At 40.4% G+C, this 16,062-nt stretch overlaps 2 protein-coding genes across 2 annotated transcripts; both read right to left on the bottom strand.

Annotated features, from left to right (window-relative positions):
• Nucleotides 1-6,079: 6,079 nt before the first annotated feature.
• Nucleotides 6,080-7,831, bottom strand: LOC103978315 (cytochrome P450 71A1). The gene is made up of 2 exons (XM_009394073.3): nucleotides 6,852-7,831; nucleotides 6,080-6,767 (listed from the first exon to the last, which is right to left on the bottom strand). The coding sequence occupies exons 1-2, from the start codon at nucleotides 7,776-7,778 to the stop codon at nucleotides 6,156-6,158; spliced, it is 1,539 nt and encodes a 512-aa protein (XP_009392348.2). The 5' UTR covers nucleotides 7,779-7,831; the 3' UTR covers nucleotides 6,080-6,155.
• Nucleotides 7,832-9,641: 1,810 nt separating this feature from the next.
• Nucleotides 9,642-15,422, bottom strand: LOC135634358 (rop guanine nucleotide exchange factor 1-like). Its single transcript, XM_065144768.1, has 5 exons — nucleotides 14,793-15,422; nucleotides 14,560-14,676; nucleotides 13,942-14,477; nucleotides 10,470-10,820; nucleotides 9,642-10,277 (listed from the first exon to the last, which is right to left on the bottom strand). The coding sequence occupies exons 1-5, from the start codon at nucleotides 15,055-15,057 to the stop codon at nucleotides 9,852-9,854; spliced, it is 1,695 nt and encodes a 564-aa protein (XP_065000840.1). The 5' UTR covers nucleotides 15,058-15,422; the 3' UTR covers nucleotides 9,642-9,851.
• Nucleotides 15,423-16,062: the final 640 nt, after the last annotated feature.

Genomic DNA, 16,062 nt, shown 5'->3' with positions numbered 1-16,062 from the left:
GTTAAAACGCAATCGAAACAGTTTCAAACGAAACATTGATTTTATTGTACGAAGTTTTCAAAAGTATTTAAATCATCAAAAGTTTATCGTACTTTATCGCTGCACTAATTCACCCCCCCCCCCCTCTTAGTACCGCTCATATCCTAATAGTACCACCACCTGATAAGGGTAGTACCATCGCCCAATCTCGCTCGGAGACTGAGCCCAAGCAGTACCACTGCCTGACCTGGGCAGTTGCACCGCCCAGCTTTCCTGAGCTCCTGGGTGGTGCCACCGTCGGCCAAAAATTTGGGTCCGAATGAGCTGATCCATTCGACCCAATTTGAGTCTGTTAAGGGCCCAATTGCCTCCAGATTAAGTTAATGGGATCACCTCCCATTCCTAATTTAATCTACATGCTTACTACGATATTTCTTAAGACATTTACTACAACTTGCTCTACTACGTCAATCGCTTCTTCCGGCGAGCTTCCGGCGAACTTCCAGCGAACATCTGATGAACCTTCGGCGATGCTCCGGCGGACTTCTGGCAAACTCCTAGACTTGTGACGATCTACTTGGCAAGTTCTGATGAGCTTCTTTGGCAAGCTCTTGGACTTCTCAGATTTGTTCCCGTAGAAACTCCGATGATCGTCCGGACTTCCGTCGAACTCTCGAACCCCCAATGTGATCATAGTTTTGACTCCGGCGCAACTCCTGCTGCATGTCTTACTTCCATCGTAGTTAATCTTGCACATGTAAAACAAACTTCGATCTAGACAATTAATACTAAGTTTTAATCAAGTTGTCCAGCATGTCATTGGTCCCTCGACGCTTCGTTCGATTTTTTGACGTAGCGTCCTCTCTTGCGGCCTTTTGCCCAATTGGCCAATTGACTCCGCAACTCCGATATCCTTGGCGCAATACCCGCTCTTCTTGGCCCGATGCCCGAGTCCATGGCCCGAAGCCTTCTGTCAATACGTTGACCGATCCACCGGCCCGAAGTCTAATCTTCTGACATATTCCTCCGGCCCAACGTGATTTATTCTACTTTAATTGTCTCATCCTGATCGAAGCATCCTACGTCACTCAAAACGTAGATTAAAACATAAATACAATTATCAATTGGTTTCATCATCAAAATACGATATTCAACATAGCTTACTTTAGTATTTTTGGGTCGAAGTCATTAATACAGCATGCTATGTCATGAATAGGGTTCTTATAAGATCTTTACTTTTCAAAACTCCCTATGAATTGTGGAACAACAAAAGACCCAATATAGAGTATTTTAAAGTTTTTAATTTTAAATGTTTTGTTTTAAATGAAAAAGATACCTTAGGAAAATTTGATGCAAAATCCGATGAATGTATTTTTCTTGATTATTCCTCTATGTCTAAAGTATTTTTTGTCTTTAATAAAATAACTTTAGTTATAGAGGAATATATTCATGTTGTGTTTAATGAGTTTCCCAAATTTAAGAAAATTTATTTTGATGATGATCTTAATTTTGATGTTTTAAATTTGAATAAAACTCTCCTCTCCTAAGCAACTTGGATGCATCTTCTTCCGAAGAATCCTTATCTAATGATTAGAAGTATATATATGCTCGTCCTAAGGAGTTAATCATTAGAGATACATCAAAAGGTATTCAAACTCGCTCTTCATTTAAGAATTTTTGTGCTAATACAGCCTTCTTGTCTCAAATTGAACTAAAATGCATTAACGAAACCCTGAAAGATGATTCATGGGTCTTTGCAAATGCATGAATAATTAAATAAATTTGAGAGAAATGAGATATGAAAGATTATTCCTCTACCTAGTAGTCATTTAGTGATTGGTACTAAATGAGTCTTTAGAAACAAGTAAGATAAACTTGGTATCATGGTTAGAAATAAGGTTAGATTAGTGGCCTAAGGTTTTAACCAAGAAAAAAGTATCGATTATGAAGAAACCTTTACTCATATGACTAGACTTGAAGCCATAACGATTCTCCTTGCCTATGATAGTTATAATAATTTTAAGTTATTTCAAATGGATGTTAAAAGTACTTTTCTTAATGGATTTATTTCTGAAGAAGTTTATGTTGAACAACCATCCGGATTTGAGAATACCATTTTTTTTTAATCATGTTTTTAAGTTGTCTAAGGCTTTCTATAGTTTGAAACAAGCCCTAAGAGCCTTGGTATAAGAGACTTAATTCCTTTCTAATTAAGAATAATTTTATGAAAGGCAAGGCCGATACTATATTATTTATTAAATATTTTAAAAATAATTTTCTCATTATTCAAATTTATGTTGATGATATCATTTTTAGATCTTCAAATAAGTCTTTATGTGAATCTTTTGCCAATAGTATAAGTCATAAATTCAAAGTAAGTTTAACAGGGAAATTAACCATCTTCCTAGGTTTACAAATCAAACAACTTAGTAATGAAACTTTTGTTAGTTAAATTAAGTATATATTAGATCTATTAAAATGATTTAATATAGATAGTGTTAAGGCTATAAATACACTAATGAGCACTTCTACAAAATTAGATATGAATATTAATGGAGAATGTTTTGATCAAAAGACTTATAAGATTATGATAGGTAGTTTATTATATCTCATAGTAACTAGACATGATATTATGTTTAGTGTTGGACTATATGCTAAATTTCAATCAAAGCCTAAGCAATCTCACTTAAAAGCTATTAAATAAATTTTTAAATACCTAAAAGGAACTCTAAATCTAGGATTATGACATCCAAAAATTAAAAATCTCGAATTGATTACTTATGTCGATACTGATTTTGTTAGTTATTAAATAAATAGAAAAAGCACATCTGGAACATGTTAACTATTAGGTAATGCACTTGTCTCTTGGTTTTACAAGAAACAAAACTTAGTTGCATTATCTATAACCGATGCTGAGTATATAGCAGCAGGTGCATATTGTGTATAAGTTATATGGATAAAAAATACTTTAGAAGATTATGGAATTCACTTGAATAAATATACCTATAAAATGTGATAATACTAGTACGATATATTTAACAAAAAAGTTCACTCAACACTCTAGAACTAAATATATTGACATTAGGCATCATTTTATTAGAGATCATATTAATAATCATGATATATCTTTCGAATTTATTGATACAAAACATCAATTAGCTTATATTTTCATAAAAACTTTAAATGAGGAATAATTTGATTTTATTAGAAGTGAATTAGGCATGTTAAATCTTCCGAATGCATGAATTCCTTTATATATTTTTCGGATTTCTCAGTTTTTCGTAACTTGAGATTTCTTTTTAAATCTAGATTGTTTCCTTCATTCCTTCTTCTTGTAATTTATTAAAGAAGAGCTTTTTATTCATAGACTTTTGATATACTTGATCTTTTATGCGTGAATCCTTCTTCCTTCTATTTACAAGAATAGGGATTTGATTCATAAATTTCTAGTATGCACATTTTGATCTTTTATGATGAATCCTTTCTCTTTACGAAAGTAGAAGCTTGATTCAATGAAACTTATTTTTTCATATATTTGATTTGGTTCAAATCTTTTCATAGATTTGGTTCTTATAACTTGATTTTTATTGTGATGAATGAATTCCTCCCTTCTTCTTCTTCATCATCTTCTTTTTATTGTTATGACAAAAGGAAGAAAAATAATTACACATCTCAAGAAAAAATGCTAGCTTGCCCATTTCAAAAAGCAAAAGTAGTTATCATGCAAAGTTTTTGCTTAACTTCTCATTTCACAAATTTGCTAGCTTGCATAAATTGGTGTAAAAATTACTTGAATAATTTAAAATAGTTATATAAATTGTTGAATGATTCTCCCTTTTGTTAATAACAAAGGGAGAGAAATGATGAATATTTGGAATCATGCCAAAATGATGTTGAATGTGGTATCATAAAGTGATAAATGGTTAAAAAATACTTTAGTATCATGTATATTAAATTTGATATCATACATAAAGTGATGAATACTTTAGTATCATATAGGTTATGCCCAAAGTAATTTATTATCATGAAGTGATAAAATTATGTACTTATACTTTGATGACTTAAAACTATGATGATGTACAATGTAAGAAATTTTCATATATTACATTTGATCACTATAATCGAAATTATTTCACATGAGTTCAAAGGTTATGATTCTTTTTTAATTCAAGTTTTCTTTATCTTAATATAGCATATAGATAGGGGAGTTAAGGTTAACTCGGTCATAAATTGGTTGTCATTATCAAAAATGGTGAAATTATTGAATATCGAATTTTGATGATGAAACCAATTGGTGAATTAATGATCTAATCCATATGTTGAGATAAGTGATATAGGACTAACTACAGAAAAACAAAATGATTATAGAAAAATTGAAGCTAGGTCGAAGTCAATGATTGGGCATCGGGCTCGATGAATCAGGGGATACATCGAAGGATCAGATGATGCTGTGAAAACTCACTAGAAGTTTACCAAGAGTTCACCGAAAGCTCACCGGAAGTTCGTCAGGAGTTCACCGAAAGCACACCGAAAGATCGTCAAAAATTCGTCGAAAATTCACTGAGAGTTCATTTGAACAATTGAAGCACCAGACAACTTAGATTACATGTATCATAATTGTTTTAGCCTTAACTATCATAGTTAGGACTTTAATTTGAGTTAGTTTTAGGAGAAATCTTACTAACTCAATTAGAGGCCAATTGAGCCCAAAACATGGCTGAATTGGGCTAGTTCGATGGCCCATTCAGCCACTTGGAGCCACGTCAGGCGGTGGCACTACCTAGACTGGGCGGTGGTACTACTTAAGGCTCAGCCTCCCAAGTGGTTTGGGCAGTAGTACCATTAGTAGTTAACGCTGCCAAGAGGTGGTACCGCTAGAGCCCGATCTCCGAGGCTCTATCAGACCATCATACTGCCCGGACTAGGTGGTGGTACCACCTAATGTCAGTCTACAAGTAGTGGTACCACCCAATAATAGTGGTGGTATCGCTAATACCCCGAAAACCCGAGACGAAATACTTTTTGACTCCATTTTTAGATGCCCCACTTTTTCTTGCATGAAAAAGTATGAAAAGTATGAACAAAAATCTTGAGAGTTTGGTTGTAAAAGTGTTGAAAAAGTGCTAAGTGTCCTCCTCTTCCTTCTTTAGTCTTGTGATCAATCTAAGAGATGTGTGAGGCTTGTAAAAGATTATCTCCTAAACCTATAAAAAGGAGAAAGTATTGTAAGAGGGTGTTTGGTCTTTGCTCATTGAAGTAAGAACATTAGTGAATATTGATGGCCTTAACGAAGGTGGAATCAAAAGTAGATACAGGTCACGATTACCGAACCACTATAAATCCAGTATCCTTTCTTTCTGTGTCATTTCTTTTATGATTTTTATTCTCATCACTCACTGATTTATTTGCTCACTGTTCTCAATCACTTACGTTCATGTTTAAATATTTTTTTAGATATAAATTTTATCGAATGAATCTTTGAATTAATGTCGTTTTTATCGAAAGCACTAATTCCCCCCCCCCTCCTCATAGTGTCGACTTTGATCTTAACACCTTATGGGCTGATGGGAAAACTTGTTGGGCAGATAGAGTTTAGCCCATAGTGGGCTTTAATAGCCCATAGCCCACTTTCTTTATTATCAACCTAGATCTAATAAGGTGGGTGTGGTGGCTATGAAAAAGAGACAAAAAAAACTACTAGGGGTAGAAAACTACAATAGCAACATGATTCAAAAAGGAAAAAAATGATAAAAAAAAATAAGAGAATAAAAGGGAAGAAGACAAAGAAATACAGAGAAACTATTCTCAATTATCTAGATAGTGTTTTTATCTTAGGTTAGATCAGTTCTATAGTAAATTCTTATTATGATTATTTGGAAAGATTTTGGATATTATGTACAGTGACATAATTCTTGTATATCAGTTGTTCTCTTGTGATTATTATTTGGGTTTTGGATAAAAGATTCTGAGATTTATATATTCATTATTCTTATAGTAAATTTTTACTAATTTATCTCATTATTTTTATCCTTATATAGAGATTTTTCACGTAAATCTTGATATTTTATTTTATTATGATTTAATTTAATTTGACTACATGTTACAACACAAAGTTTTCTTTTTATTATCTTTATTCCAACATATTGAAGCCATATTTTGTCTTCGATCGACTCCTATCAGAATCGAGGTGTCGCAACAAGTCGCAGGCCGCTCTTTATACGTGTGGTGACCCCAAAAGCTTCGATCATGTCCATGTCTTCTTCCTTCATGCCGTCAGGCAACTTCCAATCGAACTGCAGCATGAGATTTGCAAGGGCGAGCTCGATGATCGTGACCGAGAACCCAATTCCCGGACACATCCTCCGCCCCGCGCCAAACGGAGCAAGCTCGAAATGCTGGCCTCTGTAATCCACGGAGCTCCCGAGGAACCTCTCGGGGCGGAAGTCATCGGGAGCTTCCCATATGCTGGGGTCCCTTCCGATGGCCCAGACGTTGACGAAGGTTCTTGTCCCCTTGGGGATTCTGTAGCCTGCGATCGTCGTCTCCTCTATCAGCTCTCTCGGAACCAACAAGGTCCCGGGCGGGTGGAGTCGCATGGATTCCTTTATCACAGCCCTCAGGTAGTCCATTCCATTGACCAAGTCGTCCTCCTCCAGCGTGTGCTTAGATCCTGCCACCGATCTCACCTCATCTTGCAGCTTCTTCATGGTTCCTGGGTTCCGGATCAGCTCTGCCACGGCCCATTCGATGACGATGTGCGTGGAGTCCGTTCCAGCAGCGTACATGTCCTGTTGATATCAGGCGAACCATGGACACTATCGATGCTGTTGTTGACTGTGTAACACGACAGCTGTTAATGGCGAGAAGATTACCGTGACTATCGCTTTGATGGTCTCGTTGCTGATGAAGCGCTTCATCTCGGGGTCCTCCTGCAGAGAGAGCAAAATATCGACGAAGTCCGTCTCACGTTCGTCTTCCCTCGACCGCCTGCTATGCTTCTCGATGATCTCATCGAGAATTGGGTCGATGACGCCCAACACTCTCTTCACCCTCTCCTCCAAACCGCTGAGTCTGCTCAGCCATGGAAGCGAAGGAAAATAGTCCCCCGCATGGAAGGCTCCCGTCAACGTGGAGGCTTCTCCCAGCAAGTCTACGATGTGTCTATCCCATGTTTCTTGCTTTGAGGAGCTTCCCAAGGTAATTCTACTGATGATACGATTCGCGAGAGATTTCAGGGCCCCTGTCACGTCGACGGGGCCGGAAGAGCTCGACCGAGATATCTCGTCGGTCATGCGGGCCACCTCCTCCCGTCTCACAGTCCGGAACGACCGGACCATCTTGGCGCTGAGCAGGTGGAGGAGGCTCACCTTCTTTACCTGCCTCCAATAGTTCCCGTAGGGCGCAAAGGCCACGTCCCGGCCGTCGCGGAGGAGCATGTTGGGCACCTTCAGAGAAGGCCTGCTGGCGAAGATATGGTCTTGCTCCTTCATGACCTCCCGCGCCATGTCGACGGAGGACACCACCAGCGCGGGGACTTGCCCCAGCTGGAGGAGCATGATAGGACCATGCCTGGCCGCCATGGCTCGGAGAGTGCGGTGAGGAAGGGAACCCAGCTGGTGCAGGTTGCCGAGGATGGGAATCCTGGAGGGGGAAGGTGGCAATGGGAGCTTCGTCGAGGACGCTGCTGTTCTTTGACGTCGCAGGAACAAGAGGAGGACAGGTAAGAGCAGAGAGAGGAGGAGGAGGAAAGGGTTAGTGAGGTGCAGGTGCAGCAGGGAGTGCGTGGCCAGAGTCTCCATTTGTTGTAGTCTCTTCTTCTACTCCTAAACTCCCGGCCAACTTGTTCGGAGCTCTTTAGGTTATATAAGCCTGGGGCGAACCTCCTCCTCTCGCTCATATTCTCAATCATCTGCGGCGGAGAGAACAAGGCCGTGATGTGGACATGAACGGTGTTTCACGTGTTGCTGCTTCATTTTGTGTGTTAGAGAACGACAGACGCTTCAAAGAATGCACTGTCAATGGACGCTTATTGAGTGCTGACTTGACATGATCATTAAAACTGATGGGGAAATAAATGTGAAACACGTTGATGACGATGACACGTAAGAGCAGAGAGAGGAGGAGGAAGTAGGGGTTAGTGAGGTGCAGGTGCAGATGCAGATGCAGGTGCAGATGCAGATGCAGGTGCAGCAGGGAGTGCGTGGCCACAGTCTCCATTTGTTGCAGCCTCTTCTTCTACTCCTCAACTCCCGGCCAACTTGTTCAGAGCTCTTTAGGTTATATAAGCCTGGCGCGAACCTCCTCCTCTCGCTCATATTCTCAATCATCTGCGGCGGAGAGAACAAGGCCGTGATGTGGACATGAACGGTGTTTCACGTGTTGCTGCTTCATTTTCTGTGTTAGAGAACGACAGACGCTTCAAAGAATGCACTGTCAATGGACGCTTATTGAGTGCTGACTTGACATGATCATTAAAACTGATAGGGAAATAAATGTGAAACACGTTGATGACGATGACACGTAAGAGCAGATAGAGGAGGAGGAGGAGGAGGAGGAGGAAGTAGGGGTTAGTGAGGTGCAGGTGCAGATGCAGATGCAGATGCAGATGCAGGTGCAGCAGGGAGTGCGTGGCCACAGTCTCCATTTGTTGCAGCCTCTTCTTCTACTCCTCAACTCCCGGCCAACTTGTTCAGAGCTCTTTAGGTTATATAAGCCTGGCGCGAACCTCCTCCTCTCGCTCATATTCTCAATCATCTGCGGCGGAGAGAAGAAGGCCGTGATGTGGACACGAACGGTGTTTCACGTGTTGCTGCTTCATTTTGTGTGTTAGAGAACAACAGACGCTTCAGAGAAAGCAGTGTCAGTGAGTGCTGACTTGTTGACATGGCCATTAAAACTAATAGGGAAACAAAATGTGAAACACGTAGATGCATGCCTCTCCATCCATCGGTCCTTTGAAATGTGATTGGCGTCCAGAAAAATACATGGATGTTAACATCGGAGTAAAATCCACACCACAAATCAACTTTGTGGACCATAAATTTCGAAAGCATGAGACTTCAGTTTCACCCGATTCTTTCTGAAACGAATCCGAGAGAAGGTAGACTTGGGGGAGAGAGATTACCTGTTTCCATCTGAAAAATCTATTCTTTTTATTTAACGGTTTGATCATTTGAAGAGATAAATATTTAATCTAATTCTTCCTAATTATCTATCGATTCGTTTTGTAACGCTTGCATGCAGCCCAGTGAAAATTTGAAAGCATAATGTCGTAATGTTATGGATTTTTCTATAAATATGTAAAGTCAAAATCAAAAACAAATAATTTTCACGAAATAATTAGTATATAATTTAATTTTTAATTAATCAATAATTAATTCATCATATTTTACTGTATATTTTTAAAAAGATTAAAAGATAATAATATGAGTAAATCACTGCTTAGTAAGTACTAATCATAGTCCAAAAAATTTAGTTTTTAATTCACATACCACATCTTATCTAAAATAAGAGCGAGTTATGGTTGAATTCATCAAGTACTACTACTTATGAGAACAGCTGATTTTAATTCACATACCAGGTCGACCAAAGTCAAACTTTTCTGCTAATGGTAGATTTGTCTGAGCATGATTTCATTACCTACCTACCAAATCGCACACATGTTTTGCCAAAGAGCCATCAGTTTTCACTAGTAACAAGTCTACAAACTAAGAAGATTCAGCTAAGACTAAAAGAGGGACAAAACCTGATATCTGCAATTGCATCTCTGTACATAACTCAACCCACCAACCGGGCAACAAAAGTCTCATGCCTTGTTTCTCTTTGCTTTCAATGCCGTAGATTCCTCAGGCGTCCGACTTTTGTTTTTGAAGTTAGTCCCTTTCGGGGGCGTCTCCTGCATCTCTTCTGGCGCTCAGGTTGCCAGTGTATGACCATACCTTCTCCAGATCACCAGAGATGATCTTCCCCTCTTGTGGTGGACACTGGGTGCTCTTTTTACTTACCAAAGTTTGCAGTCTTCGAGGGCTTCCGATCACCGGGGTTGAAGAGCAAAAGGTGGGTGTTGCAAATGGTGAGGCATAAGGTGTGTTCTGAATTGAGAAGGGACTGGGTGAGATCCTTTTCTGAACTGGAAGTCCTCCTGATCCTCCCCGGTTGAATATCGAAACAGCTTCAGCGACTGCACATTTTTTTGTTGCGTCATCCACAAAGATCAAATCATCGATCCTTGCCATGATATTGAATGCCAAACTTTCCATAACTCTGGAATAGCTCTCAAGAATTGACTGCCCCACATCCTACAAAAGAGAATTCAGTGTAATGTTTGGCTCTTATTGTTCAAAGAATGTTGCAGTGCAGAATAAACAAAAACATTGTCATCCTCCCGATAAAATCTGTGAATGAAGCATCCAAAATGAGGGGTCAACCAAAAACATCATGACTCTGTAATTATTATTGCCATCACTTTCTAAGTGGTCACTAATGAATACCTTGTTGTACTGAATCTTGTTCATATCTACAACTGTCTGGGGGAGTCCAGGAAAACGAATTCTCAAGCTCTGGAACAAACCCTCTGCTCGTTCTGCTAGAAATTGACTCCTTTCGGTGTCAGCAACAAAACCCTTCACTTTTCCTTTCCAAGATGCCGTTTTCGCCTTAACTTGAGAATGTCTTCTTTGGCCTTTCAGTCTCCAAACGTGAATTGCTGCCTCAATCCTATTTGCTATTTCTAGTGTGTGATGCTCGGATGACAGGTCCAAGCAATCCAAAAGGCAATCTGGTGAGAATTGTTCAGCTGTTATATAGTTGTAAATTATCTCACCCAAGCATGATTTTCCACTCTGCAAAAAGTAACAATAGGAGCAAAGTTACACTTGCAAAATATTTAGACCAACAAATGTTTTTAGGATGGGTGCATTTTAATAAACTACAGGAAGAAAACAGTGCAGAATCCTATTTTACCAATGCAATAAAAATGTCAATCTTAGGATGCCTTCAGCAAAGCACCATGTGAATAAAGCAACAAACACTACTGCTCACACAAATCAAACAAAAGAATTATGTCAGCATGCTGAACAGAAGAGTATCCACAAGTTTACAACAAGAACAGGGTGACTATGGTTTGTTGATCTCAAATTGAAATAGCTGCTAAATAAAGCACCCATCACCCATCACCAGCTGAAGAACAACTGTGAAGTGGCAGACCTTTTTTCATCAAGCGCTTCGAGTCGACAAAAAGGACTACAAGTACTGCTTCATAACTTGTAACTCTGACAAACAGCTGGATAGTTAACCTGATATCAAGTAAGGCATGATACGGTAGCACTAATATCATAGTGCTTGCTGTCCTTTAATATCATCATTCTTTTCAACAAGAACACTATCCAATTACAGATGGCTTCAAGTAAAAAAGGCATGCATATGGATCCATTCCCTAAACCCTTACATACTTATAGCCACACATCCAATTGTCAACAAGCCTCTGACTAACCGCAGCACAAAAGTAATTGGCCCAACTATTAATTTATCTTTCTGTTTGCTATCTTTCAAATCAGCTTCTCGGTTAATTTATTTTCTGTTTATTGAATTCTCTAGAATTATTTTGTACAATAATTTTGAGCCACAATGAAATTTGAGTAGCAAAGGAAGGCAATAATATGAAGTCTCCAACTCAGGTAATTCAGTCATAATCTAATTCCTTGATCAGGTCATTGAATTTGGACAAGCCTAAAAAGGATTCCTCAAGTCCTGTTGATTTTCGTTAATCTAAAACCAGGTCCTTTCTCTGGATGCACCAGATATACCAACTGTTAAGGCAAGGGCTCAATAACATATGAATACACCTGATCACAGGGCCATAAATGGCTACCTGTTGAAATTGTTGGAAAATAAAATCACAAGCTTGTGTTACTTCGCTTTCTTTTGACCACATGATAGAGAGCTCGATTATATCTTGAGTTACAAGAACCAAAGTATTCAACAACCTACCGCATAGAGCTTCACACATCTGACAACTAAAATCACTGAGCACTCCTACTAGCTTCACTTCTGTCAGACAACATGCTATCTAACGAATAAGGTGACCATAAGGGATTAGAAGGCTTCTTATTGATCCATGAGAAGCATGTGCTGTCTTTCAGATAAGAAGCTTATGAGAAGACACTCTGCAATAAAGTGGGCAGCTATTTGCACAAACAGCAGTACAATAGATTCTCCATCCTTGCTTCCAGATTCTTTGTAGTGCTTCTGTTTCCCTCTGGATATCAAAAAAAATGTCATGGAGGACTAGTTCACTATGCATTCATTTTTCCTTAATGCAGCCTTCCATTATTCTTCTGTACTTACTATTTAAGATCTGTAAGGCTTTATAGCCATAGCTTTCACACTTAACGTTATAATTTCTGATTTCACATTTTACATTAGGTATTGGCATTTAATACTTGAGATTTCAATAAGAGATTTCATGTATACATTTGTCTCACAAGTTAAAATTCGTCTACTTCCTATAAACAAGATTTCAATAAGAGATACATGACATCGGCCGCATCTAACTTGCCAATAGTTTTTTACTTCCAAAAGTACAGGTTATGCCATGCACGTTTGCCATCAATACAACTTGTGTGCTTCTTCTGCTCTATATGTTTCTTTTCATTTTCCTAGTTCAAGATCCCTCTTTCTCTCTCTTCCCCTCTTCATGTGATTGAATACTGCAGTCATTCTTGTTCTTTCCTTAATCAGGTTCTTTCTGCAAAGCTAATTTCAAGTTTTCTGCCTCGTATTTCCTAACGGGTGGCTGAATCGTTATCAGCAACATCAAAATTTCCTATCTGCTCGTAATCTCTTTATTCGACCCCTTATTCAAAGATCATGATTTAATCAAGTATGCAGCTTCCACATAATCTTTTCTTCAACAATAATACTCACAATTTATTATTTCCAACTACATTTCTTTCATTCCACATGAGTTGTCTTTTCTTCCATTTAATGACTAAAGTCACTATGATGTGCTTCTTTTCATGATTCACATTTCAGCAAGAGACGTAGCAATAATGATGCCACAAATTGCATAATATAGATAGCTTAAAACATCTTCTATATGGAGCAAACCTTCACTTACACTTATCGTTCTCCAAGGAAAAACCTTCCATGCCATTCTCAACAACTATACCATTTGACAGTATCCCTTTCCCCACGACTCTCTACTTTACACTTTATTATTCCTTGGACAGTGACAATTTGTTTACACCAACAGGGCAGCTAAATGATACCAATTCAGATCCCATCTTGCTCTTCATCTACTTTTGAATCCAATCCTATGGCACTTGTGATTAGCTCTGGCAACCACAAACATGACACATACGAATATGTGCTTACTTAATTGACTCCAATCCTTTAACAAGTAAATGTTTATGACCTATGTATCAGGTTGATTGACAACATTCAATACGAACTATTATCCATCGATGCTTGTGACGTTTGACACCTATTTGCCCCCAAAGGTAGACCTATATCTGGATATAACCAGTAGTGTAAAAATGGCTAAGACAACTTGTCATAAGAGAATCCAAGAAATATTTTATGGCAAAATATTCTACCACCCAAAGCTCTTTATAATGTCAGCTTAAGTTCATATTGTCCTTAAAAAAAAAAAAAAAAAAAGCAGAGATTCGATTAAGCATATGAATACTGCCTAGAAAAAGTTAGTATGAACTGAGTTCAACTTAAATCTAGTGACGAAAATTTAGAATTAATTAGTGCAAATTAAAAGACCATCTTAGTGAGGAGCATTTACTTATAAGCTTTAGATGTTCATGAATACTTTATGAGACCTAAAAATAATGAAGAAATAGGTCATTGGCAACATCTAAAGAATATAGAATTACTCATGTCCTTTATCCTATACACATTCAAATTCAGTGTATTATTAGATCAATCAGTAAGCTAAATCATCATGAGTTTTACCTTGGGCAAGGTTTCAATATAGGCATCAGGGATCTCCATCTCGGCAAGCACTCCACTATTGATTGCCATGGACGCCTTGAGTATCTGATTCACACAATCCCTACATTGCTGCAACCTCTTCCTTGAATCCTCGGACAGGCCTTTGGGCGGAACCCTTGGGCATGGTAGCCACCATTTTTCTTCCTGGCGCAATGACGGCCTACCAAATGAGGAAGATGGGCAAGACCCACTTCCATCCTCATCGGCGACCAATATCCCCCGATCCACATACCAGAACTCGGTGTCTTGGAACCCATCCAGCATTCCGATAAGCATGGTGTCCAGCTTCTTGAGAGCGGGGAGGTTCATGTGGAGGTCAGCCCGGGGGCGAGAGACCATCACCTCGAAGGTCCCGCCGCCAGGGAACTCTTGGATGGAAGGGATGAGCTCCACGATGGAATCACTCACACAGAGCAACCAATCCATCTCCCGGCGCCACATTGCCTTCTTCTGCGGCGCAAGGGGCTCCAATCTCCAAAGCTCTCCGAACACAGTAGCTGAAGACAGTAGTGGTTTTGTAGCAATCGAACGAGATAGCACACGAACACCTGCAGATCGAATGACACAAATGGATCTCACCGGAAAGATTCGTTATCGCATTCGAGATGGCAAGCGCCGTGCAGACCCCTTTGCCGCCGCCGGACATGTCTTCGCCGAGCAGAAGCTTGGCAAATCTTTCCTTCATCATCTCCACTTCTGAAATAAGTGGTTATGTGGTTAATCGATCTTGATCAAGAGGAGCTGTTAGGGGAGCTTCTCTCAGATCTCGAAGCTAAGCAGATTTGCTGGGGATGAGGAGATAGGTTACGAACCAGAGAAATCGGCCTCCCTCTTCTCCAACTTCGACTCCCAGAACACCAAATGAGGCACCCCAGGCAACAGCGCCGCTCTGGCAGGGGCCAGCGGCGGGGAGGAGGAGAAAGAGCTGGAGGCCCCGGCGGCGGCGCGCCCGACGCGACCCGAGGACTCGGACTCGCTGACGTCAGCGCTGGGGCTATAGCTCTCACATCGCTCGCTCTGTATGTCGGAGGCGTACTCCTCCTCCTCTTCCCCCTCGTCGGACGGCAGGCTCACCATCGTGCGGCGCCAGCGAAGCCAAAACCTCCCAGTCGCGTCTCTTGATTCTGCCTTGGTTCGTTGGGAGCGCCCCAACTACTCCGCCTGCCACCAAAAGCAGAGAGCGAGCGAGAGAGATGGAAGAAGAAGAAGAAGAAGAAGGCAGGCGAGCTAAAGAGCTCTATATATGACGCGCGCGCACACTCTCTCTCTGTCTCTCTCTGGATGCAGCAACGAAGCAGGGGAGGGGAAAAAGTAAAAGGGGGAAACGGCAGTCACAGTTGGTCTTTTTTCCATAGAAAACACCCGACAGCTCTCTCTCCCTCTCTCTCTCTCTCTCTCTCTATCTCTCACTCTCACACACAGACACATCTTTTACTCGGCCTTTTACTTTTCTGGTTCCCTTTTGCTTTATAACGAGTCTCACAGTATCCACATGGGTGTTTCCCTGCTACGGCCGCTGCTCTCAGTTATTATTACCCAGCTATACTTTGGATCCAAAGCATACCGTGAAGACTCCCGAGTACTTGTGCCAGTATATATACATTTCATCGTACTCAACAACAAGCTCCGACTGGAAGGAAAACTATTATAGCCATGACGAAGGGGGACCAACGTGGGGTGGGGGAAGGGGGGGGATTACTCACAATTTGGACTTCTCCCCGGTGGCTCTTTTGCTACTTCTACCGCTACTCTGCTGGGATTACACACTCATTCGGCGATGGAACGAACGTTAACGTAATGTTGTCGAGGGCGGGGGATTGGGATGTGTGAAAGGGGGGGCGGCCGGCGTTATGATGATTAGTCGTAATGTGCAGTGCGAGATGAGCGAGGGGGTAATCACCTGCGTTCACGTGAAGGAGGAGGAGTGAGTACGCGAGGAGAACAAAATATTTCCGGGTGCCGTGAAGCGTGAAGCGTGAAGCGTGAAGCAAGCGCATGGGCTTGTGGTTTCTGGGCGTATGCGAGATGTGGGGGGGGGGGGGGGGCTACAGTAACAATTGTGGAACGCTCTTCTTTTTTGCT

The sequence above is a fragment of the Musa acuminata genome, chromosome BXJ3-3 (genome assembly GCF_036884655.1).
Source record: "Musa acuminata AAA Group cultivar baxijiao chromosome BXJ3-3, Cavendish_Baxijiao_AAA, whole genome shotgun sequence".
In the NCBI taxonomy this organism is placed as follows: Eukaryota; Viridiplantae; Streptophyta; class Magnoliopsida; order Zingiberales; family Musaceae; genus Musa; species Musa acuminata.
Note: the sequence above shows the minus strand (reverse complement) of the source record. Positions and strands in the feature narration are given on the sequence as shown.

Excerpts from the sequence above, each read along its gene's own strand:
- LOC103978315 (XM_009394073.3), bottom strand. The coding sequence starts at position 7,778 with ATGGAGACTCTGGCCACGCACTCCCTGCTGCACCTGCACCTCACTAAC. Across the intron at positions 6,768-6,851 it reads CCATCAAAGCGATAGTCACG|GACATGTACGCTGCTGGAAC; the intron begins GTAATCTTCTCG and ends TGATATCAACAG.
- LOC135634358 (XM_065144768.1), bottom strand. The coding sequence starts at position 15,057 with ATGGTGAGCCTGCCGTCCGACGAGGGGGAAGAGGAGGAGGAGTACGCC. Across the intron at positions 14,478-14,559 it reads TGCGATAACGAATCTTTCCG|CTACTGTGTTCGGAGAGCTT; the intron begins GTGAGATCCATT and ends TACTGTCTTCAG. Across the intron at positions 10,278-10,469 it reads ACAAGATTCAGTACAACAAG|GATGTGGGGCAGTCAATTCT; the intron begins GTATTCATTAGT and ends TCTCTTTTGTAG.